The sequence below is a fragment of the Cuculus canorus genome, chromosome 2 (genome assembly GCF_017976375.1).
Source record: "Cuculus canorus isolate bCucCan1 chromosome 2, bCucCan1.pri, whole genome shotgun sequence".
NCBI lineage: Eukaryota > Metazoa > Chordata > Aves > Cuculiformes > Cuculidae > Cuculus > Cuculus canorus.
The window spans coordinates 24,568,319-24,593,076 of NC_071402.1; the positions used below are offsets into that span (position 1 = coordinate 24,568,319).

Below are 24,758 nucleotides of genomic sequence, written 5' to 3' on the forward strand. Positions count from 1 at the left end.
AGCAGACTACTTCTCTAGTGAAATTAGGACAACGTATAGAACTTCAAATAAAAATTATGATAAAAATCATAAATATATTTTGCAATGTAGCCTCAGTAAATCACACCACTAAAGCATGTAAACTGTGAAATGCATTAGCATTGTGAACTTCTCCCTAGTGCTGATCATCAGTTTAATAATAGTTTCTAGTAAAATCCTTGTGTTATTAAAAAAGGTATTAGTTTCCCAAATGTACTGAAACATGTTCATTAGTTATTACTAAGCAACATAATCAGCAATTAAATCTGATTTACAGATGACTCTGAAAATCAATCAGGTTCACTTCGTTAAGATTTAATTATCTTATTGTCCTCTTGTAATGATAAGGCCCAGGATGTGGTCCGTTCCTTCCAGGTTCAGAGTCCATTTCATCAGGCATTATAAGAAATGACAGATGCAACTGAAAAAAAGGTCCATCTTACAGGTCTACGAGCTGATTGATAAAGGACAATACCTCTTCCTGTGCTCTAATCTTTTTTTGGATCAATGTGTCCTAAGACTACTCTAGCTACATCAATATTATTACTTCAGCACTAAGGTTACTGTCATTGCAGTAGCTTTCCTATATGAAACAAAATCTGTTTGGTAGGAGAACAGCCTCCTGGTGAGATTTTTCCTCTTGGAAGGTGAGAACTCCACTTTGCCTCGTGGATCCAAAGCTTATACGTGGGTTGATAGCCCCAAGGACGCTCTGAAGATGCTTTCTTACTTATCAACAGTTCACCAAGGAGTGAGGGGAGCTAGGAAGGCCTACAGGAGCTATTTTGGAGCAGCCATTGGCTAAATCCTAAAGCATATGGATTGCTATAGGAATATTCAAGTTAAGTGGGGTAAGAACTGCGGAAACCAATAAAAAGGTTCAGAAGTCCTTTATTGCTGGCAAAGTTTATTTGTTAAGAAGTTCTATCAGTGACAACTTTCCAGGCCTACTCCTCATGCATTTTTGTGTTTAAATACTTAAATATCCTGATCTTGCATTCCCTGACATGAACAGAAAAGTAGAATGAGCAGAATTCAAAATTACTAACTTTGCCCCCACTGTTTCAGTCAGACAAAGAAAATATGGGCAGGATATTAAACAAAAGTTAAGATGAATTAATATGATGGACAACATGTGGGAGTAAGCACCTGGAGTTTGTGGAATACATGGTGCCAGCTGCAACCCCAAGTATCTCACATCAGTAAGTACAGTAAATGCCCTTTAAACTAATTTAACTGTTTTATTTTCAGTGAATGTCATCTTGTTACTGTTACTTAATCATCTGCCAACTGTAAATCTAAATAATTATCCTTCTGCTTCCAGAACATTTTGAATAACTTTTCTACCACTTTACAATTACAAATCTTGCAACTCTGTCTCTGTAACACTACCTTTTAATTATTTTTGACAAGTACAGAATTTCAGATGATTACTATCCCTTAATAATTTTTCCATCTTTTCTCAATTAGGTCTATTTTGGTAAAAGGGAGAAATATGATAAAACCTGAATTATCTCAGCTTTTAACTGTTCACTGTTGAAAAGGCTAACAGTTTACAAAAATCTCAAGGAAAAAAGAATTCCATCAGAATTTTAATCATCAAGTTTATACTAGAGTTCCTGAAATGAAAATATCTGTATCAGTAGTTTTCCCTTCTCTTGTGTTAATATTAAATCTCAGTATAGTGCAATGGAAGCAGATAAGTACCTTTAGACATAGAAGAGCATAGTTATTCAGCCAATAAGCTATGTTCTTCAGAGACACAAAATGTAAGCCAGTCACTGAGCCAAAGGGTGAATTCAGAAACTGGAAAAATAGCCAGAAACTCACTATTGAGTCTTATCTAAGTATCTAATTAGAATGGATGCAGTCTAAACTAATTCAGGAAGGACAAAAATATATGCATATTTTAGGTCCGCGGTATGCCCAAGGCAGAATATCCACTAGGACAACTGATGGACTTTGCTCCCTAGGCACTACATTTGAGCATTTCTTTGCTTGTTCGTTGCTAATTGAGAAAAATATATGCTAGTTCTCCTGGATGCTCTGGGACTAATGTTTAGAGTGTTTGAGATTGTTATTCACAAGTTACTATAAAAAGTAAGTACAAAGGACGTCCATTTTTTGGAAATCAGTGATCCCTATAAAAAGAAGTTCTGTCTTTTTATTGGTACACCAGCAAGCAAGTTTGGAAGATTAGATGGTTGCAAGATTCAGTCCTATAAGATGCCTAAAACCTACAGGACTGAAGCTCCTAACGCCTTTCACAACCCATATAATTATATTTAAGATCCGTGCAGCATTTTAACATCATTGTTTAATATGCAGCTAGAAAAGGAGGTGACATTACTTGCTGTTCGTAATAGTTGACTATTGATAAGAGCAGTGCACAGAGATGCTGAGTTCAGACCTCTAGGGGCTCCCAAAACAAGAGGTTTGAAAACCACATCTCCCATCTACCATATGAATGCTTCAGACACAAGGCTTTCAGTTAGGTGGGAATGACCATTTTCCACCCTCCTTTTGTCACGGGTATGCAAGAATCCAGGGGGAAAGAATGAAAAAAGAAGAAAGTGCGTCTATGTAGCCCTTTGGTTAGGGTGCTTAAGGGTGACATGGAGTCCTGGGTGATGGGCTTTTCTTCCAATACCATTTAAGCATTTTGTGATAAGCAGTCTTGTTGTGTAATACACAGAAATAATCCAGAACTGACCCATAAGAAATCCTGGTCCTGGCTTAGCTCGTGTCATCCAAGTGGTTTGGATAATTGTATTACATAAGCTTTTCTTTATTATAAAGAACACTAGAGAGGATGATCTTCTCTGGAAGAAATAATTACCATGCAAGTTTTTCAATGGCCATAACATATTCAGTTAATATAAGCATATGTTATCTCTTATTTTTTGCACACTGGTTAATTTGGTTTTGGAGAATAAGTTTTTAAAGACATTGCTTAGAAATACACCTAAGAAGAAACACAGGCAAATATCTGAATATAGACACACTATATAATATTGAAACAAGTTTGGAATTAATTGCCCCAAAGGTATTTTTTGGGGGGGGACAACTGCATAATTTCAATAATCACTCCATATTTTTGCAGCTGATTCAAGATTTACTTGAACTTTCAGTAGAAAATTTTCTTTCTTCAGTATATGTACAAGATTTCCCATGTTGCTGCAGTTATTTCTGTCTCATCTGAAGCCCCTAGAACAGTTTGGTGTCTAGTACATTCTAGAGGAGAGAATGTACTTAGTTCCATATAAGTAAACTTTAATATTTGACTAATTGATTATTTTTTCATTCTTGAGCATCTCACGCAAAACTCACTGAACTCAACAGAAATCTTTCTGTGTCTCCAGAGAGGTTTGGACTGCTTTTTCCCACAGCCATTTGTATTCTCCACTGGGTGGAATGGTACAACTGTCACATAAGTGCTTTGAGTTTGAAAAGCATTTTGGCTGACAGCTATATGACATTTCTGCGAGTTCCCACTTTGTTGACGTTTTGTTAAAAATAAACGTTGTTAGAGACAGCTCTAACATACTTTTCTCTAACACCTTCTAGAAAAGAAATGTATTTAATAATGCCAAAAAAGCTAGAGATTGAAAATGCCTATGGTAAGTGCTGATGGTTGTAGTGAGCATTCAGGATGTTTCCTCAATCTTTAGCTTTCCAATAAAAGCTCCAGTCTTTTATGCTGAAGAACTTCATATTGCATCAAAACATAGTATATAGACAGGGACAGGTGACTACGAGTAGTTGAGTGGAATTAGGATGATCATTACTGCAGTTTAATCCTGGTCCTGTTAGTGACCTTTTGAGTTTTGACAAATCATTTGACTTCGTTTTAAGATGATCTCCCATGTGCAAAACCTGCATGTTATCTGAAACATCTTAAAAGATTTTGGAAACCTTAAGACAGATGTAAAAGTCTCTTGGATGAAACTTGCATATGTTTAGACAAGGACTAAATTGTGGAAATACTTACAAACTGAATATATATTTGTAGAAATTTCAGCCTACACCTAGAAATGTTTGCCCCAACCTCTTCACCACAGCTATGCATGTATTTACACGTCATTCTTCTGCATAAGGGACCTTTGCATTTTGCACAGAAAACCCACTACTAGGAATCTTTATGGGAGGCCTGTGTGAACACATAGGGAGGGAAGGGAGAGAAGGCAAAAGGAGCCTTTTCTTTCATACAGTTCACATATAAAGTGTCAGTGGGTTCAGCCCTTATGCTCTGTTTACTTAAAAAGGTAGAAAGAGTAACCACAAAGTGAATAGTGGCAGGCAGATGGCAAGAGTGTGCCAGAGCTAGTGCTGAACTGTTTAACAGGCAAAAGTGCTGAAACACAGGAATTTCCTTGTTCAGGAGCCTGTATCCCACGTGCAGCCCGTGGCGTGGTGATGGGATGAACACTGACACAGCTGCAGGCTGAAATACAGTCACCGCATGCCTTTCCCTTTCTAATTCAGGATAAATTTTCTCCTTGATGTAGCACATGGCTGTTATATCAGGTTCAGAGACAACTGAACTGGAAGAGGAGGTTTTAACTAACATGTGTAGTTGCACCATTACTCTACTCCGGGTTCATTTCATCTCAGTGATTCCAGCCCAAGATCAACCACTTACTTGTACCAATCTGATATAGTTGTGTGATTTGGAGAGGGTTTATTCAATCACATTTACTAATTTCATGTTTACTTCCCTGCTCTCTTGTCATTCACCCAGCCAACAAGAGTAGAATTTTCTCCCACAGCTGCAGTGTTTTGACAGGTCATTAACTGCAACCTAAACCATGCTCAGCTGCACCAAAGCAAGCAGCGAGCCTACAAAGAGCTCTAGAGGGAAGGCTGCCGACATGACCACCTGTCTCACTCAAGATAGTCTGAACAGCCTCCATGTACTGTTGGGTCCTTGACCATGCAAATATTATCACAAAATCATAGAATCATAGAATAGTTAGGGTTAGAAGGGACCTTAAAGATCACCCAATTCCAGCCCCCCTGCCATGGGCAGGGACACCTCAGACTGCCCAAGGCCCCATCCAGCCTGGCCTTGAACACCTCCAGGGATGGGGCATCCACAGCTTCACTGGGCAACCTGTGCCAGTGCCTCACCATTCTTATGGTGAAGAAATTCTACCTAATGTCTAGTCTAAATCTACCTCTCTCCAGTTCATACCCACTCCCCCTCATCCTATCACAAGCCTTTATGAATTGTCCCTCTCTGCCTTTCTTGTAGGTCCTTTTCAAGTACTGGAAGGTCACTATAAGATCTCCTCTGAGCCTTCTCTTTTCCAGGCTGAATAAGCCCAACTCTCTCAGTCTGTCCTCATAGGGAAGGTGCTCCAGCCCTCCGATCATCTTTGCAGCCCTCCTCTGGACCCCTTCCAACAGCCCCATATTCTTCTTACATTGAGGATTCCAGAACTGGACACAGTACTCCAGAAGAAAACTGAAAATTTCTGTGTGAAAAAACAGCTATAGGTGGCTGATTGCTTCACTCTGTATGCAGGAAAGGCTGAGAATAATTCTCTCTTTGCAACATTTTCCTGTCAAGTGCCATAGTGCCACTTCTGCTAAGAGAGTGAGCAGCCATTCCTCCTTTGCATCCTCTGTCACTCATGATTTTAAAGACCTCTATCACATTCTCTCTTGTTCTGGGACAGAACAAGATGTCATCCCACTAAGGACCCTTGCCTCCCTGCTGTGCAGTCTGCAGCTAATTTCTTCATACTAAGAAACTCACTTGACAGTTTTGAGTCCAGGCTGAAGAGAGAGCTTCAAGACCAGGTATGTGGAGAAGCATTACAATCAAGAGGGTGCGGAGGAGGGAGCTGACCTCCGTTGGGAAAAAGGCTCCTTCATACCCAGGATAGCAGCAGGCATCTTCAGCCACCTGACCTGTGTTAGATGTTCCTCCAGATGAGATCAAATGCCCTTTAGAAGCAATTCCTATAAATAAATGCTTATAAGCATCTGCTTCAGAGATGGCTGTTAGCAATGTAAACGGCTACTCTTGCAAAATGAGTCCAGTCAAAGCAATTGTTTCTTTTCCCACTCTCTGTTTGTCCTTCTCCTGTCCCCAGATAAAAAAGCCCTGGGTATAGGGCCAAAGCTTCACATCTGAGCTACATCACATTTAATAAGAAATGAGAAAAATTTTACTTTGCTTTATGCCCAGATGCTTTTGCTTGAAAAAATTGTCCAAAACATGTTAGTTAATTACTATTTAAGAGTTTTGTGATATGCTGCCTGTCAAATAAATCCCAAGAAACCTTCCTCTCAACATAGACAGGAAGTATTTTCATGTTTATACATGTGCATTTCCTTTAGAAACCACACTAGAATGATTACAAATGGAGTAATTGGAAGCAGACTAGCTCAGAGATAATTTATAACCCCATTCAGTGAAGAAGTAGGCCTCAATGCTGCAAAATCATCTGTGCAAAGTTAGAGCTGGTATGTTTTGTTTTTCTTGACAAAACTGCTTGTTCATTCTATCCACCAGCTCTCTAAGATGCTATTTAAGAAACTTTACAGGAGTTTATGGATTTTTTGTAATGAAGCAGCACAATGTTTTCAGCACTCCAGATAAGAGGAATAAATGTATATATTACTACGGCACAGCAATACTTAGGGACAGATTGTGATTACCCTTGCATAGGAAGAAAATTGGATTCAGGAAACTATTGTCTTTTTTCATCATCTGCAACCTCATAAAAGCCATTCAGAATAACAGTGTAATTACCCTTTACATACAAAGGCATGGAGGGATAGCCTACCTCAGGCCACGGAGATCTTTCCTACATCTTGACCATCATTCTACTGCTGCAACTCTAGCTGCACATCATGATATTCTATAGAAATAACATATTTATTTTTTTCAAATTTTCTTTAATTTTTGTTTTTTCAAAATGAGCATTTGCTAGATGAGCATCTGCTTTCTCGGGGGGTACTTGCCTGCATGTCCTCAGTGCTGAAGACCTGAAGTATACTTTAACTCTGTGTAACAAATGGCTGATATGTTGTCCTGAGTGCAGAGACTGTGACAGAGCACTAATCTTTTGATGGACTTTTTAATTACTAACCTGCATCTCTTTCTAACCTTATCTCCTCTTACGATTACATTGTGTATTCCACTCAAGAGTTAAAAAGACAGGAACCTAGGAACAACTCAAGTGGGGCAGCCAAAATGTTTAACAGGACTAGTCATCTCCCAAGACTGTGGTTATCACAGCCATGCTTGCATTACAGATATTGCTGGAAAGGCTTCTGTCTTATCTTCATCTCACCAGATGAAGCATTTTTCCCTATTTATATGCCTAGGGACATGAGTGACCCAATGTCAATCTCCAGGCACCACAAAAGAGAGATGGGCCAATTGTAAAGTTTGCAAGCAAATTTTTAAGTCTCACTATAACTTGGGAACAGTAAGATCTGGGATTTGAAATGAGCAATCTCTAGTTCTGTCTTCCATATGTATTTTCACTCCTTTTTATTATTATGTAAACACATATTTTTGGTATTAGTATTAAAAATTAAGGCAGAATCTTGCCATATAAAATATAGTTTTTCTTGTACAGCATATTTAGGCATTTCCTAGTGAATGCTGAAGGGAAGCCTTTGTTTATAATCAAATTATTATAATATTATGTTAAAACTACAAAGGACTAGTATATGAAAGATGATGAACTGAGAGCCTGAGGGAAAAGTCTTTTGTTTACATAAAAGTCATTAATGTTAGTAAATCACATCTGTAAAGCACCTGTCTACTAGAAACTCCCACAAACTTTCGCAGATCTAAGTTTGGTACATGAATGCCCACTCAGCCTTGTTCTTTCTGAAGCTGAGTGTTTGTTAAAGAGCTCATTTCAAGCAGACCTCACTTTCATCATTGCTCATAAGACAAAGGACCAAACCCACAAGTGCTGTGCAGTTCAGGACAGACCACAGCTGACAGTCCTGTGTCCATAAAGAGTCCTGGGGGAGGCTTGGGAGGAACGCAGTTGCTTGTAGAAGCCATTAAAGTGAGTTGAAATGAGACTGAAAGAATGGCCCAGAAATCACCAGAAGCCATTAACGACCACAGGAAGCCAGACCTCTTGATTATTGTCACACCCTCAGCAAAACAACTGCAGCTGGGTGCTCCTCCCTGGAAGGGAGCTGGACTTTGCTTTCATGCTATCTCTGAGAGAACAATGCCACCTACTGAACCACCAGCTGCAGCAGCTCCCTCCCACTTAACTGATGGCTGATGTTCCTTCTGCATCTGCGCAGCTGTGATGGTAGCTAAGTTTGGGCAGAGAGGCTCAGGGTTGGAGAAACTGGAACATGCAAGGAGTTGCTCCTCCTCTTGGCAAAGGCCAGGCTTGCATTGTACAAGGGAATGTGATGGAAAGATACCAGATGAGCTAGTGCTGGAGCTGAAGGCAAGACTACCTCTGGAGAGGGCTTCTAGTGTGGACCCATGATATGGCTATATGGCTAACTGTTGCCTCTCGCATCCTGCTCTATTTCCCTGTTTGAACAACACCTGCCTGAGTGAATTCAGGTCGCCTCCATCCTTCCTTGCACAGCGTAACTACAGCTTGAGCCTGACCTGGAAAACTCACACACAACTCAGCTCATACACCCATATATTCTTAGCAACAGGGATTTACATTGTCATCAGCTTTTTCTGCACTGATACATGTCCTTGGAATTATACTGAAGACTTCAACTCATTATTTGAAGCCCACAAAACAGCAGCTGTCAGATGGTAATGAATCAACCCTGTTAGAAAAAAAGGGTCTCCAAAGAAACACTGCACATTTATAAACATTCTGGTTTTTCTTACATTGCAACACTGCCAATTAGTGAATCCAAAAAGATTTGGAAGATTTAAATTACACATCCTCATTTCATGTCTTCTTTTTAATCTCTTTATGAACACCGAGAACAGATTTATCTACTTCTATTGCAAATCTCTTACGGATTGTCATGTGTTACAATAATTCCAGTATTTGAGCTCCAAACATAAACACAGTTTTTGTGTTTAAAATAAAATTCTGCTGGGGAAAATAGATAAACATGCATACTTTGATCCTGTAATTTATAATAACTTGTAAGTAAATTTGATGCCTGTAATGACAAGTTAAAACGAACATGGCTTATTTTTAAACTTAGGAGGGTATTTGCCTCAAATTGACACTGTCAATAGCCTGTAACAAACAGCACATCTGGCTTCTGACTGCAGCCACCTAGTAATAGGTGAGACCTGTAACAATGAGTAGGATTGGCAGATAGCACTAAGCAACAGAGCAAACAGGAAACATGAAGCAATTCAGACCACAGGGAATGCTAGATTTTAAAACAATACCCTTCCATAAACCAGAAAGAAATGGAACAAAGAGCTGAATATAGATGATAAGATAGGAAAGTAAAAAAGAGAAAATCAATTTCTTCACTAAGATTAAAGGACAGCTGACAAGGAATGGGACTTCACTGCAGGTGAAATATGAAACGCTAGAGCAGGTGAATAGCAGACACAAACTGTTGTGATACTTTTATGCAACTTAAAATCAATCAGAAGAGAAGGAAGTGCACACATTGCACATGCACACTAGCATATATGTGGATCCTAAGCCTTTTGAAGATTCTCCAATTAAAGACATTGCTCTGAGAATGTTTATAAGCACAGAAAAACAGATCCAACATTTAAGCCACACTCTCAAGTCTCACATGGACTATTACATGTGGATACTAACTAATCACCTCCTTTAATTCAAGTGCTGGGTAGTTCTGTTTATATCCTTTCCTTTGCCCTTCTTGCCCCTGATTCTTCTTCCTCTTCACTGCCTCCTGTTTCACCTGCTTTTCCTCTTGCAGGTTTCATCAGACAGTTTCCACTAGGGAAGGCCAGAGCTTCTCTGCCTGGACTCAGTTGGAGGCCCTGAGAAGGGCTCAGAGAGTGAGTCATGCCGAGGGTATTCACTTTTGTTGTGCACTCACTATAAAGTATGTTCATGATTACTACTCGCTGGAAAAAGAAGCCTTTGATCTCATGGTCCAGTAATAATGTTATGTATACAAACTGCTACGCAAGACCAACTACCTGGTGAACATGGCCATGTTTGTAGGATTTTTATGCCACATTATTGAAAACATCTTTAAAGTAGGATTTTTCTCTAAGTTGTCTTCTACTCTGACACGTACCATCCCAAAAGTGGCTCAGTAGCTGGAAATCACATGTCCCAAAGCACCTATTAGAAACAAGAGCTCTTGAGCATGGCTTGTCTGCCTCTGGGCTCTGTCTTGCACTTCAGTCTGTTTACTTGCCATGAGTGTAAGGGTCTTTCTCTCTGTCTATAGCCAAACTAATCACTTTCCACACATGTAGAAAAACACAATAACATAATGAATGGCTCTTCCAACCTTACCAAAGAATGTTTCTCCTCTGCTCAGAGGAATCAGCCAGCAGGAATGAAAGAACTAACTCTGCACTTCTCAAACAGGTCTCCAACAAACAAACAGCAAACCAAAGAAAAATGTTGGCAGATTAACTACAGGCTGCTCAGGCAATGTCATGTCCACAGAAGGAACATATCTGTGCTGAAAAAACAACTTATTAACCATTGTGGATAAACGTATGTAGGATAGGATCCACTGGAGTGCTTTGGTAAAGTGCATAAGGATATAAGTCCCACTTTGAACGGAGTAACACGAACATTATTTTTTCTACTTTCCCAATCTGGGATTGTTTTTTCCTGCCAACTGCTTCAAACAGATCATGAATGAAGAATAATTGTCTACACTAATTTAAACTGTGACAGCAGTACCACGGAAATGCTCATCGTATTTTAAAAACTGCCAGCGTATGAGTGCAAAAGATAACCCAAAGTTAGATGTTTTCTTCTACAGAGCAGGAACATATCCTTTGTGCTCTTGGACTGCCAGGGGATTTAATTTTGTTTATTTTTAACTCTCACTGAAGCCAATCAATGGAAGTTTCATCTCCGGTCATGCTTCCAGCAGGGATAAAATATAAAGCTGTAAATCTCTCTTCACTGTGGGTGAGCCACCTTACTGCCATGCCAAAATCTCCTACAGCTATCTCCAGAAACCAAGGGGAGGGAATTATTTGAAAAACACTTACAAAAGGGTGATGATACCATACTCCCAGGTGACTCTGCTGTGACTAAGGTGCGCAGCTGGATTTCCAGGTCGCAGCGTTATCAGTCCCTGCAGTATGAGCGTCATGTCTTCCCACCCCCTGGTCTCCAGGTCATTCCCCAGCTCAGAACCAGCTGGCCCTCCCACTCCATAACATAGCCTGGTCATAGAGCTAAGCTGGGTCCATTAATATGGTGTCAAACTTAGGTCAAGGGTCGCAGAAATAAGACCTCTTGCTTAACATAGACAGCACGATTATCCCATTCACAGCCTGCAGTGAGAAGGACGTTTGTTCCAGATGGCATGATTGCAAGAAAGAATGGCTTAAACCACTTACACCAAGTGACAAAAGTCAGATTATCTGTTAACTGATAACTGTAGCTATTGGGTTAGTTACAGTTCAGATATATGAGCATTATTTATACCTAGTTTGATCAGGGGAAACTAACTAGAATTTTCTGTGCTGGGAATCTCCTCTCTCACATCAGTCTGCACTTAAACTGTACTCACAGCTTTTAGTGGTATGAAAAATAGACAGTAGGAAGGCAGAGAGACAGATGAATATATTTTAAAATAAAGTGTTACTGATTTGGAGCTGGTAACAGAGTGTTCTCTCACAAGGTGGATGAGAGAAGGTACACAGACACTGGCACTGGCAGAACAGTGCTGTATGAGGGCAAAAACCACAAAGCTCATCTCTTGGAAGCATGTATCAGTAGATTTCTACCACATGATCAGCCAAAACAATGGATGGATACTGCTATCGAGACCTGTACACTCTCAATACGAGTTTACAGAGTCACATTGGACTTGCTTTAGATAGAAACAGAGGAAAGTAATTGTGAGACCCACTAAGGACTTCTTGAATGCAGAGATCTGAGGAACAAGGAATAAGAACCAGTCCTGCATGGCTGTGCTTAACGAGTTATCCATTCTCCTAATCAAATCTGGATGTGATACGTAAATGTGTTGATGCACATTGCCAGTGGTAAACTAAGAAATGCAGTAAATCAAAAGATAATCTGGTTACTATTTTCAGAACAACTTTCTGGACTGGAGAACCAATCATATCCAATTCTTACTCGATTGAATCAAGTCATAGTGCTCTATATTAAAGAAGTTTCTTTCTTTCCTAAGAAAGAGACCTGTAATCCAAACATCTCAGAAAGGTCCATGATTGCTGCAGCCAGCAAATAACAGTAGATTCTTCCTATCTCTTTGTGCCACAGCATCCCCTATTGTAAGGAATTGATTGTTCTTGAGAAAGGCTCAGTCATGAGTGTAGTATTTCCATTTAAACTGAACCTCTTAAATATGCTTTTCAAGGGTTCTGAGCAGGTAAACCAGGCAACTCTTAATTCAGAAGACAGAAGAAGGAAAAAAATAATCTTTATGAAGGTATAGGTAAATTTATATTTATCTGGCAATGGAAGATCCAATAATTTGATTTTATCAAGATGTTAATAGATCAGAGGTAAGAATAATTACTGTAGCTGACATGCCTTCCTTCTTTTACAACAGACGTAGACATACCTTCAAAAAATGGCACACAACATTCATCAAGTAATCACCAGGCAAATGTAATTATTTATGCCTATTTAATTGTCTGTAATTAGAGTTATCAGAGAACAGAGCGTTAACCATTCCTTTTCCATTTCCAGTAAAAATCCTGCAGATATGTAGCATTTTGCATTCAAGGATGAATTTGTTGATGATTTGTTATTGAAGGCAGAGATTTTTTTCCCCTGAGTGTAATTTATAATAAAAATAGGGTATACATGTAATTTTTAAGATATTTTTTGAAGACAGCTGCCCCTCAAAAAATTTGTAAGACAGCAATAAAATGTTTGTAATAAATTTCTTATCTTCTTTGAAAATATTTATGTAACTGTGAAAAGATTTTGAATTTCTAATCATCCCAATACATAAATCAGATTTTTAAAGTCTGGCAGTAAACTAACCCATCCTCTAGCCCATAACTAAACTCCATACTAAACGTTTTTCGTAAAACAGTGTCTAGCACTCACAAACCTAATAACATTATTCAAAAAATCTTGTGTGTAGAGTGTAGATGAGATGCATCAATTACTTTGCAGTACAATGGATAATAACAGGAAGCAGCTGGTATCCAATCTCTACATTTTGGGGTATATTTAAAACTAGTTTCTCTAAATTGTAGCTATCATGCCCAGTCCTGTATTTAAGTTTAGATTTTCACTTCCATTTGTACAGATTGGTATTCTTTCAGCTAATGCTTTTAATAAGTATGTAGCAAAAAAACATCCCTGAAGAGGAGAATACGCCCTGCAGGTATGACCTGCAGCTCTGTTGGAACTCAGGCAGCATGTTTGATTCTGAAAACACATCTGTGTGTCATTCACATTCTGAATGACACATCTCATTCAAATCAAAGGGCAGAGATTGACCCACATATTAAAAGAAAATTGTAGTTTATAATTTAAAGGCATGTTGGGGTGAAGAAGCCTTGCCAAAAGAAGTTTCTCAGCATCAAAAAGAATGAAAAAAAACATTGCTTTAACACAAAAGTATACTTGAGAGTTGGGGGAATATTATACAATTCAACAGACAGCTGTGACCTATCACAACATTTCATCAGGTTTCCTCAAGAGTCCTAAACTCTCAAAGGTCCCCAGCACTCAATTTTCAAAGTTCTGATCTTCCACACTTCATTTTTAAACAATTTTTATTGAATTGTGTTGAGCTTACTTTTTTTACAGTCATATGAAAAGGGTGTTTTGCTGATGTCTCTCAACGTAGATATAGAAAAAAGTCATTTTGAGTCTGTGATTTGAGTAGGCGGAGGGAAGAAAGAACTACCTTCTGATTCACTGTGAAGAATGATGAGGATTTAACCCTACAAGCTCTGTTGTTCCTTGCTGAACCCGGAAATGAGCAGAAAAAAGAGAGCGGCTGCTCAGGAACACCTCAGCTCCTTCATCACATCACTGAGTGCGTAGCACTATCAAGTGTCCATGGAGCTTGTCAGGGAAGGATGTGTAAGAGACGGAGACAAACTGTGTCACCTAGAGATGAAGAAACTCTTCCTGACTGGAAACCAGCAGCTAGACACGGATTTGAACGAAGCCTCCTCCACTCCAGATAAATAATTCAAAATCCAAGGTCTTAGTGATTGTTTTTAACTAATAAATTCCCAAACAGCTCTTTCTACAGGACTTGATTTAATGTCATAAAAATTAAGGACATGTAAATATTGAGGAAAGACGAAAGAGTCCAGCAGTCAGGGCTCTAGCTAAGAATGCACAGCTCTTCTCAAAACCTGCCTCTGCTGTAACTGTATTGTAAGAACAAGATAAGCAAAGTGAAATGAAACTATCAGTGCAAGAATATGTCATCTTAAATGGGATAAAAGGGCTTCTTTCCCTTACAGAAACACAAGTGCTTTAAAGATGAGCAGGCAGCTCAGAGCACTTTCGAACTGCTAAATACAAAAGCACCAAGAGGAATTTTGGTAACAAGCATCTCTGAAAACCAAGGTCTTTTGCTTTGTAAAGGCAGCCGTTAAAGAGGTGGTTTCAATGTAGCTTTTAAAAAGCCTTGGTAAGTTTAGGTTCCCAGATAATCCCTCTGACAGTCTCCCACCACTGAGCTTGCCAGTTCCGTAGGTTGTAGAGTTAGCAATGTTTGAGGCTGAGTTACAACTACCCACAGTCTGAACAAAAGAGCTATCAAAATTATTTCCTATAAAACTCCCATTTTTCCTCAAAGTAGATTCCAGTAAAGAAAGTAGTAATATTTCTTAGCTTTCAATAAACCCATATTTTTATACTTAAATGACCCTGTTGCCAGCAGTGGTGATAGTCCATAAAACTTCTTATGCTTTTCTTAAAGCTTCAGGTACTGAAGACAAATAACTGTGTAAGAGTTACAACTTTCAAGTAAAAGTAATAATAGTTTTCTAAGCCCTTGCGGCTGCACAGGAATTCCATCGGTTTAAAGCTGATGGTCTAATACCTCAGCATGTGGAGACCTCCCATGCTCCTGGAAAGCCTGAGGAAGGCAATCTTGAAATTTTACCCAGATGATCCAAAGAAACAAGTTCATGCTGTTCTCATTCTGTTATGTAAATGATGTAAAGATCCTCATTACATAAACCAGCGGAGTCACCCCAGGGACAGATTTCGCACAGTGCCTTAAGTATGTAGTTTGGGTGGAACCAAGCAGCTCCACGGAGATATTGATGCAAACAGAACTGGCTCTTTCCAGGGACTCTTTCTTGCAACAAGCAAGACAGTACTTAGCAGTTATGCCCTGCACATATGTATGTCAGCACTAAATTACTATAAAGTGAACTGACATCTTCCATTCTTTGAGGTTAAAATCTGTTTATTAATTTCTTTCATGTTGACCTTTGTTTCATTCTGTTTCCTTACTACACAAAAACCATCATGGGTTGGGAGATGGATCACTGAACTAATGTTGCATTTTAGCTCCTCCCCAGGAGCATATAAAGCACTACACCAAATGCTGTGTGTCCTAAATCACAGCTTCTATAGCTAAATCCACGTTTCACAACAGTTGTAGTCCGTGGCATCCCTGGGTTCTAATCAGTCCCCCCACTGCCCCGATCATCACACAGCTGGCTAACTCAGTGTTGGGAGTCATTCCTAGGGCCACAAGGTAAGCTGCAGTTTATGCTTAACACAGATTCTTTAACAGACTATATGCATAAAATAAAATCAGTAATTTAGCGATAGATGTGATTTGTAATCATAGCACACCTCTGTGTTGAATCTGAAGTCTAAACATAACCAGCAGATAAAGACTCTCAAGGGAATTAAGTTGGTTAAATAAGGAGTCAGAAAAGAATAAAAAATAAAGCTACTAAATGCATAATATTAGACAAATGTTTGCTCTGTGATCTAACATCCTTACCGCAGTGTCATTGGTGGTAATGTACACCAACACATCTGAGTTGTTTCTGCTGTTGATATATCGGTAACAGTTCCACACGCAGCTTATCAAGTAACCCTGTGAAGAAAAGGTGTTTGTTATTCCATGCAGAAAATAAACCATATACATTTTCCTGTTAAAGCAATTATATCCTTATATAACAGAGCCTGATAGACGCAGGGGACAGACACTTTGCTGGCTTCAGTGGCTGTGGGTATGTGTAAGGGCTCTGTGAGTAATCTGACACTGTTCCTCATACTGAGAGAGTTGGGGTTAACCTAAAGAAGAGAAGACTCTGGGGGGATAACTTATTGCGGCCATTCTATATATAAAGGGGGGTTATAAGAAAGACGCAGAGAGATTTTTTTACCAAGGCCTGTAGTGACAGAACAAGGAGCAACAGTTTGAAACTGAAAGAGGGTAGATCTAGATTAGACACAAGGAAAGAATTCCTTACTGTGAGGGTGGTGAGGCACTGAAACAGGTTGCCCAGAGCAGCTGTGGATGCTCTATCATTGACAGTGTTCAGCTTCAGGTTGTACAAGGCTTTGAGCAACCTGATTTAGCAGAAATTGTCCATGCCTGTGGCAGGGGAGTTGGAACTGGATGATCTTTAGGATCCTTTCCAACCAAAACCATTCTATGATTCTGTAGTTCTGTGATTATGGAGACTTACATTGCACCAAGAAATGCTTCATCTAGGCAGAGATACTACAATCTAGACATAGTTAAGTTTACTGTTCCAGATATTTAATATTACAGGATAGTTAAAGTAGACTGATTATGGAAAGAAACACTTTCTTTGAGCCTGAATATAATTAAAGTAAATAACCTCCATTTTACCGAAATAAGCAGGTAACATATGCTGCGTCTTTCTTATAACCCTAGAAATATAAAGAGATGTGAGTTCAGTCAGACACCTCATTACAATGCAGGTCTCAGGGATAGCCGTAAAAAGCAAAGAGAAACCAGTTTTGGATTCCTTCCATAGTAAGGATGTTTAAATATCGTCAGCTGGGTGGTAGTAGTCTTAAAAAGTGGAGCACAAGCACACTGGGGACTGAAGAATCAGAATCACACAGATTGCAGGAAACCCTCCTTGTATTGTGAGTAGAAGCCTGGCCAATGACTGTGTGATGATCCTATATATCATGTGCATTGCTTCAGTACTCTGTTTCACTCATTCTGACATAAAAGCAATGTATTCCATATGACTGGAGTGGTCTGGTGTCTTCTCGAATAGAGAAAACTGCCAGAGTAAAAGCTTTCATTGAAATCTGAAATTATTTCTGACCTTTCAACTGTTGTTACAAACACATCATATTTTTTCAGTATAAAGAAAAAAAGTTGTTCTTGCAGCAATAATCCTACCACAGGATTGTAAACTTCAATGGTTTTTATCTTGGAGCTCACTTGACTGAATAGGGATGCTGCCTGGCAAACAACTAGTTGTCTCTACTTTTTTTTTCTTTTAATTGGTCAAGCAAAGTGCTCACATCCATCACCTCCTTCACAAGCAGAAAACATTGTGGTCTGGCTAGCAGAAATGAGCAAAGTGACTAGCAGGAAGATAGAAAGCAAAAACACACGTCTAGGGCAAGAGACAGATCCTCAGCATGCCAAGGACAAGGCTGGAGGGACTAGGCAGTTCCTTCTGGAGCTTTCTGCTTCCCACACAGTCACACAAAACAGTGATGAGGAGAACAATGTGTTATGGTGGTGCCCAACTTTTATTTTTGCTTAGTAGGTTCTGCATAGCAATTCTTTCACAAGCCTAGCGTGTGCAAATTACACTGCCGAAACTGATTGGAATTGTATGTGTCTCTCATTTTGAGTGAGTCATATTTTTGTGACTCACTTGCACTGATGACCTTCCAAAAGCCTCTTATCCTTCTGAGCTGTCCTGTGTTTCCTCCTTCTCCAGAGCTGTCACACACAAGCTGTGTTTTTCAGGATGCCACATGACTCACTGATTGCTCCCTTGCAGATCAGGAAGAGGTTTATTCCAGCGGGGCTGAACTGGCTGAAATCCAGTAAGTTTGCTTCCTCTTCTTTATTGTGTCTTACAGACTGTGGATAACTTGGAAGTGTCACAGACTTTAACCGTGAAATGGGGAGAGCAAAAGGCTTCTGGAGTAAGCTGAGTCCCAAGGGAAAGTTTGACTGGCTCTATGGTCTCAGCTGCAGGCTATGCCAATCCACCCCAGGCTACCAAAACAAGTGGTGTAAGGGCGTATACATGACGAACTGCATTGCATCCAGAAATAAATAACAATGCCACTGTTGCAAATTATAAATAGTATTCAGTAGTTCAGTAGCTTTCAATGCTCAGATACTCTGCACTGAGAAAGGCATGAGAGCTAGTACAGAACAGAGACTGAATGCAGTACACTTCTGTGGGGACACAGCCTGTCTTTGAAAGAAACCCTTTACGTTAAGCCTACCTATTTGCAAATCAGTTTCTACACTCCGCCTATTAAAATGGAGGGGAGCCTTGTTTCAGATAATACAGTCTTATCTGGGAGAAGCTAATGTGAGATTTCTTTTTGAATGCTCCCAGTCCACTACGTGTGGTGAATAAAACACATTTAACCACAAGATGAACCCCTGAAGGTTTTCCAGCTCTGAGCCCCAGCTCTAATCAGTCCTGCTCCTGCATGCATGGGCTGTTTCTCAGTGGGTAAGGTCTGCTCCAGCTCTTGAATTAAAGAGGTCAACATCCAGCACACACCGAGTAATCGGCCCTGAGACACTGACCCAGATACAGCTGAGAGTGGCGGCAGCTTGGAGCATGTCCTTGTCCAAGTGCTTTGGTCATGTGCTGCTGGCCTGTGAATCATGGGTCACGGAAACTCATTTTCCTCAACCTGTAACAACTTATTTAAACTTGTTCTTAATCACTGTCTTATACTGGGATTACTGACTCAGTCACCAATTTTTTCCTGAAAAACTTGGCTGAGGTTTCAAATACTGCTTTAATGTGTGGCTGGATACAAAATATATATTGTTTTTTCTCTCAGTAGACCAATGATCACATTTGGAATGGCCCTACATAAAAAGCATTTAGTCACTCCAGCCTAATCCACCCTTAGAGGTATTTCCTCACACCACAGCACAGACTACGACAGTCGTGTTTAAGGAGGGCAGACCCAATAGCCACCATGCAAAAGGGACAGTTGTACAAGAAGGGTTGAATGTGGAAACGGGCACCATGCCTGCTTCTACCAGCTTTCAGTCTTCTTGTCTGAGTGGTGGGAAGTTACTTGAGCCCCTAGGGAACTGAAACCCACAAAACTTTACAGCCATTTCTCACCATTGCTATTGTGAAGGAACTTGTTAAGCTGCATAACAATAGTAGTGTGCTGCATGACTTCAGCTCATCAGACACATGCCCGACCAGCTGACTGACCAGCATGTTTGTGGAAATTAGAGGTTGACATATCCCGCCTTTTCTTGTAATGCAGCAAGGAAAAGTCTGCCGATCTGGGTCACAGCAGCCCTCTGGGCAGTTCCCTCACTGGCAGCAAGTGCAGGGTGAACACCACAGACCCAACAGACTGCCTGCAGGTTAGGAGCCCTCTGCACTGACTCCTGTTTTGTTCTCCAGCTGCTTTGAATTTTCTATTTACAGAGCTGAGCTAGTCTTCAGTAACTCGTAGAAATGAGATAGAGTTCTACACAAACTGAATTGCACATGAAGATTTCAGAGTGATGCTAATGGCAGGCTAGTTAGCCATACGTATTTCACATGTTGGTGATGCAGGAGGAGAAGTAATAGATTGCTGTGCTGAAAAAATCTGCAATTGAATCCATCTTCTCAGCACACTAGAATGTTTATCTTCTTCATACAGAAAGGCCGTACAAGAACCACTGCTTATAACTGTGAGGAAATGCTGTGACTTAAAAGAATTAATGATGTCAAACCAAACTACGGGTCTGCAACACTTTAAAAGGCACCTTACATATGGTAGGCCATCAGCTGTTGGCCAACAGTCACACATCCACGGGTGTGCAGTTTAAAGCAAATGACCTCTGCTTTAGAGAGGGGCAAGTAAGTCCTGTAAGTGCCCTACCACCAGCAAACACAGTGTTGGGACCTGGCCAGGCTGTCACGGGGCAAGTGGCAACATCATTGCTCTGTGTTGGTCATTCCTGGGAGCGGAAGTCAGAGCTTGGCTGTTGAGGGTGTGTTCATCCCACTGCTGCTCCACTGCCCCTATGGGAAGGAGGCAGATGTTGTGGTGATGTGCAGCAGGTCAGGGTTCGCCTTGCCAAGAGGTATGACCCTGGGCTGAGACACAGAATCCCTCAGGGTAATAAAACTCTCAGAGTCACAAAACTTCATATTGCATCACTCTTTACCATGTGCTGAGGACACCAGGACAGGCAGAGTGGTCTCAGTCCCAGGCTCAACACCTCATATATAGAGATTATAAGCATATTACAGAGATCAGGGTTAATATTCAGTTTGCTGAAGATCAGCCTGTCTCACTGAGCTGGAATACCTTTCAGCTGCCTCACTTGCAACTGCCTGTTCCTACCTACTTTCCAGAAAAAGAAAGACCAAAAAAGAAGAGGAGGCCACAATCTGCAGCTGCAGAGTGCTGAGGGCAGCTTGGGGGAAAGGTTTATTCTGGCTGTGTTTGTGCTCATCTGAGCCCAGCTCAGTGTGGCCCAGGGGCTTTGTCCAAGGTGGGAAGCCTAAAGCCTCAACCATTCTGTCTCAGCAGCTGGGGCTGTTCAGAGGAAACTGAGGCCCTATTCTGCAAACCAGCTGCAAAGGAGGGTGCAATTAAAAAAACACTGTATTGGCTATATGCCATGTGAAGTCCTGTGTACATGTGTATAAATACATTTGTACTGCCGGATGTCCTTCTTCAGCCAGATAGGAACCATCTATGTTTCATGGTATGTAACTCTGGTTTGGTTTCTAGACTAATGCAGTAAATGGAGTAAGACATTTTGGTCTGCTCCAAGACAGAGTCAAAGCACCTGAAATATCCATTAGCTGCTTTGGATCCAAGTAAATCCTAAAGACTAAAAGTCAAGTGTTTGTGTGTGGTTAGCTGGCTCACTTTCTTACTACCCTTTCTTTTCCCTGCCCCCCCTTCCCTTTCCACAATCCCGGGACTGCAAAGCACAAAGCCACCATCTAATGGTGCTGTACTTTGATTTCTGAAAGTGTTCTCTTTCACATGTGTGTTTACCCAAAACAGAAGTACCATGATGCCAAGTGTTTCTGAGGAATTATGTGATTGTTTCACATTTCCACAAGCTGAATGCAGCTTTTCCTACCATAGCTTTTCCCAGGTTACAAATGTTTTGATTTCTCTCCCTGTTTCTCGTTGAACTGCAGAGGTAGAGGGAGCTCAAGCATATTTTTATTCACAGTACCTTTTCAGTTTCAATATATAAACATGGTACCATCTGTTAAGTCTATCAGTGATAAAGTGTGAAGCATCTGATAGTGTCCAGCTTTCTTTTCATGGAACAGATTCCATAAATCTGCATAGCAGCTCTTCTGGAAACACAATAAATTCAAATGAAAATGCTAACTGGAATTTAGCAAGTGTTTTTGCTTGAGTCATATTTTTGGTGACTCATTTGCACGATAATGTGTTGCTAGAATGAGCTTTATATGAGCCGCATATACTCTTGGAAAAAACACGCGTTAGTCTCTTTAAAATAGAATGTCTCTTTTGAATTATTGATTTCTTAGGTTTATTTTTTCTGTATTAAGTATTTTTGCCATTCCAATTTTAGTTTTTTTTCTTTTATAAGCTTGAGACTTCCTTGCCATACTTAGTCAATGAAATATCAGACCCACCTGGGATAAAAACAAGTTAATGCTCGCACCTGGAAATTATAAAGAGCACATCCCTTGTATCACCTGACAGATCTATGCGTTTATTTCATTCATACACATTTTTAAAGATGCAAACAAAATCAACTGTATGACTGTGAACATTTATGTGGGCAAAGCCAGAAAGATAATTGTATTTCTAAATCAGAAAAGGAAAGTGAATATCGCTCACAATAATACCTTAAAATACCCTACAGGGCTTCTCCAATTTCAAAGTAGCTTCAATAATCTAATCTACCTCTTTTGACACAATACCTTTCCCTGTTCGTGTTGTCAAATACATATTCTAGAAGAAACATGGCTGGTGTCACTGTGGCTGTTTGGGACTTTCCTAATCTAATGTGTAATTCCTCTGCAGAGAAAGAGCAAGAACTAATCTGAAACAAAACCTGATGTGAGAAAAGGAAGATTGGCGGCACTGCGCCCTGAGAAGCTTGCAGAAGGGTACAAGAAGAGAACAAACATACTGGTCCAAGGCTCAGTGGTTGTTTTCCATACCTTGATTTGTCTGATCTTACTCTGAGCTTCTTTTCGACTTTTGCCCCATACAGCAAGTAGGGACCAACTATGAACTTGGTTGCAGTGGTTTTACATGAGCCCTTTCTGGCTGCACATCTCCTCTTTGTCCGGTACATGCCGCCTCCAGCCCCCTCACCAAAAAATGGGTAAGATATTCTGCGTAACAGCAAATAAATAATCACTGCCAGTGCCCTTTTGCTGCCTGATGTGACAGTCCTTTATGTTGTCCCTCCCAAGAGTGACTGTTTGGATCTATTTACCTGCTCTACAACATCCTTTTTGAGATAGGGCACCAGAAGTGAATGCATGCTTCCAGCGATGGTAGGCATCAAAACTGGCAAAGAAATCTTCAGATTTGTTTTTGCTTTTTTTTTAGTATCCCTAGCATTTGATTTACTTTTTTGGCCAGAACTGAGCAGTAAGCTAATATTTTCACAGGTCTACCTATTACAGCTACAAGATCCCTTTTTCAAGTGGTCAAGCTTAATTTAAAGTCCACCACAGTGTCTGTGAGCAAGATTGTGCTTTCTCTTTGTCCACCACTTAGAATTTGTCATCACTGAGTTTCTCTGCCATTTCATTGCTTGGTCACTGAGTGTATGAGATCCTTTTGCAAAGCCTTTTTGGCTGATTGTTTTCCCTACTTTGAATAACATCTCAAAAAAAGGATGTTGTCAGATTTCCTTCCAACGTGCCACCCATGACCAGAAGTAGACTTTATACACAGTAATGCACTTACCTTAAAGGCCAAAATTATACTTATGAAAAGGAGGATAATCACAACCAGACATGTAGGGTTCACAGACATAATCTCTTCCTTGTAGGGAAAATTGGTGGGCTGCGTAAGCAAAAATAAGCAAAACACTGTAAGTTAATCTCATGAGTCATTTAAGAGCCATTCAATTAGTGCACTCTATAATTAACAGCTTACAAAACTTTCTGTGATCTACTAAATTGGGAGCTCTCTGCACCAACAAACAGTTTCATTAAGTTTGGCTGGAACAGGCATTGTGAAGACTCAGCTGTCAAACATCCCCAGGAGGAGTGAGGGATTTACTTTTTAGTTTGTATGGGCTGTCTTTTCCTCCAGTTATATTGGCACTGGTTGCCAGAGACCAGCAGCAGCTCCTTCCAGAAGGTCAGAGTGGGAAAAGCTGGACAGCATGAACCTTTCACCTAAATATTTGATCAAACGACATTGGGTCTATTCAGCTGCATCTTATTTTGGCTAGATTTGGACTACTTCTCCAGAAGCACTTGTTAGTGCTGCTGCTTGAGTGCATGCCCCGTGGAGGCAGGGGCGCTACAGGAGAACAATGTCATCATTTCAAATAGAAATGTGCTCAAGGCCTTTCTCTTATCTCATACATGAAACAGAGGTGACAAAAATCTTCCTACTTAGTGTAGGCTATAGTAATTTACAATTGTGAAACTCTTTAGGATCACTGGCTGAAAAACAACATCTAAAAATCTTTTACTGTATTTGTTATTGCTTAAAGAAAACACACCCTTTTAAATTAATGTTCCAAATAATTTTGAAATATTACAAGGCACAAGTCCTGTTTCAGTTATAATAAACCGTTGTTCACAGACAGAGCTGTTCTCCACAAAACATAGCTCCACTCCAACAGTAGCTCATTATAACTGAATGCATTAGCTGCTTCTACACACAACCCCCTTTTCCCTTACAGGTCTAATTACTTAACCAGGCCAGCTCTGCATCCTTGTCAGGACAATTAATTAGACCGAGCTATAACTGTATTCTTGGCAATGATGATGTAAATCCAGAGTAACCCCTTAATATCCCTAGCACTTGTCCCAGTGCATCAGGAAATTCTGGTATTATTTTTTTGGACAGCTGCTAGTGAGAATAGCTCTTTATTTAGCGCTTCCATGAACTGTTCAGAGTGGTTAATGTCAACAGCAGCTGTAACCGTTCGCAGATAAATGTTACATAAGCACATTTTCTGCTTCCTGACAGCAATGTTTCTGTTCCTGTACTGAATTTCATGGCTTAAGTTTTTATCACGTTATCTTGTTTGTCAAGGTACAGCTTTTGAAGGAAACTAGCTTGCTCTAATTCAAGAAGTTGCTTCGTTTTTATACCACAGAAAGTTATTGCTAAATATAGTGGATGCCATCACCCAGAGACCAAAAAACCAAGATTATATGCTAAGAAACATGCACTGAAAAATAAACACAAACCTTATATGCAGAAAATTTAATTATTAAAGCCACGGCCTTCAATCCTGCTTGCAAG

At 40.1% G+C, this 24,758-nt stretch overlaps 1 protein-coding gene across 1 annotated transcript in view; it reads right to left on the reverse strand.

Moving 5' to 3' along the window:
- The window catches only part of LAPTM4B (lysosomal protein transmembrane 4 beta), a 61,142-nt gene that overhangs the window by 5,125 nt on the left and 31,259 nt on the right, over positions 1 to 24,758 (reverse strand). Inside the window, exons 5-6 of the mRNA XM_054057264.1 lie at positions 23,238 to 23,336; positions 16,099 to 16,194 (exon numbers count right to left, since the gene is read on the reverse strand). Of these exons, the coding sequence (XP_053913239.1) occupies positions 16,099 to 16,194; positions 23,238 to 23,336 (195 nt within the window). The remainder of the gene's footprint in view (positions 1 to 16,098; positions 16,195 to 23,237; positions 23,337 to 24,758) is intronic.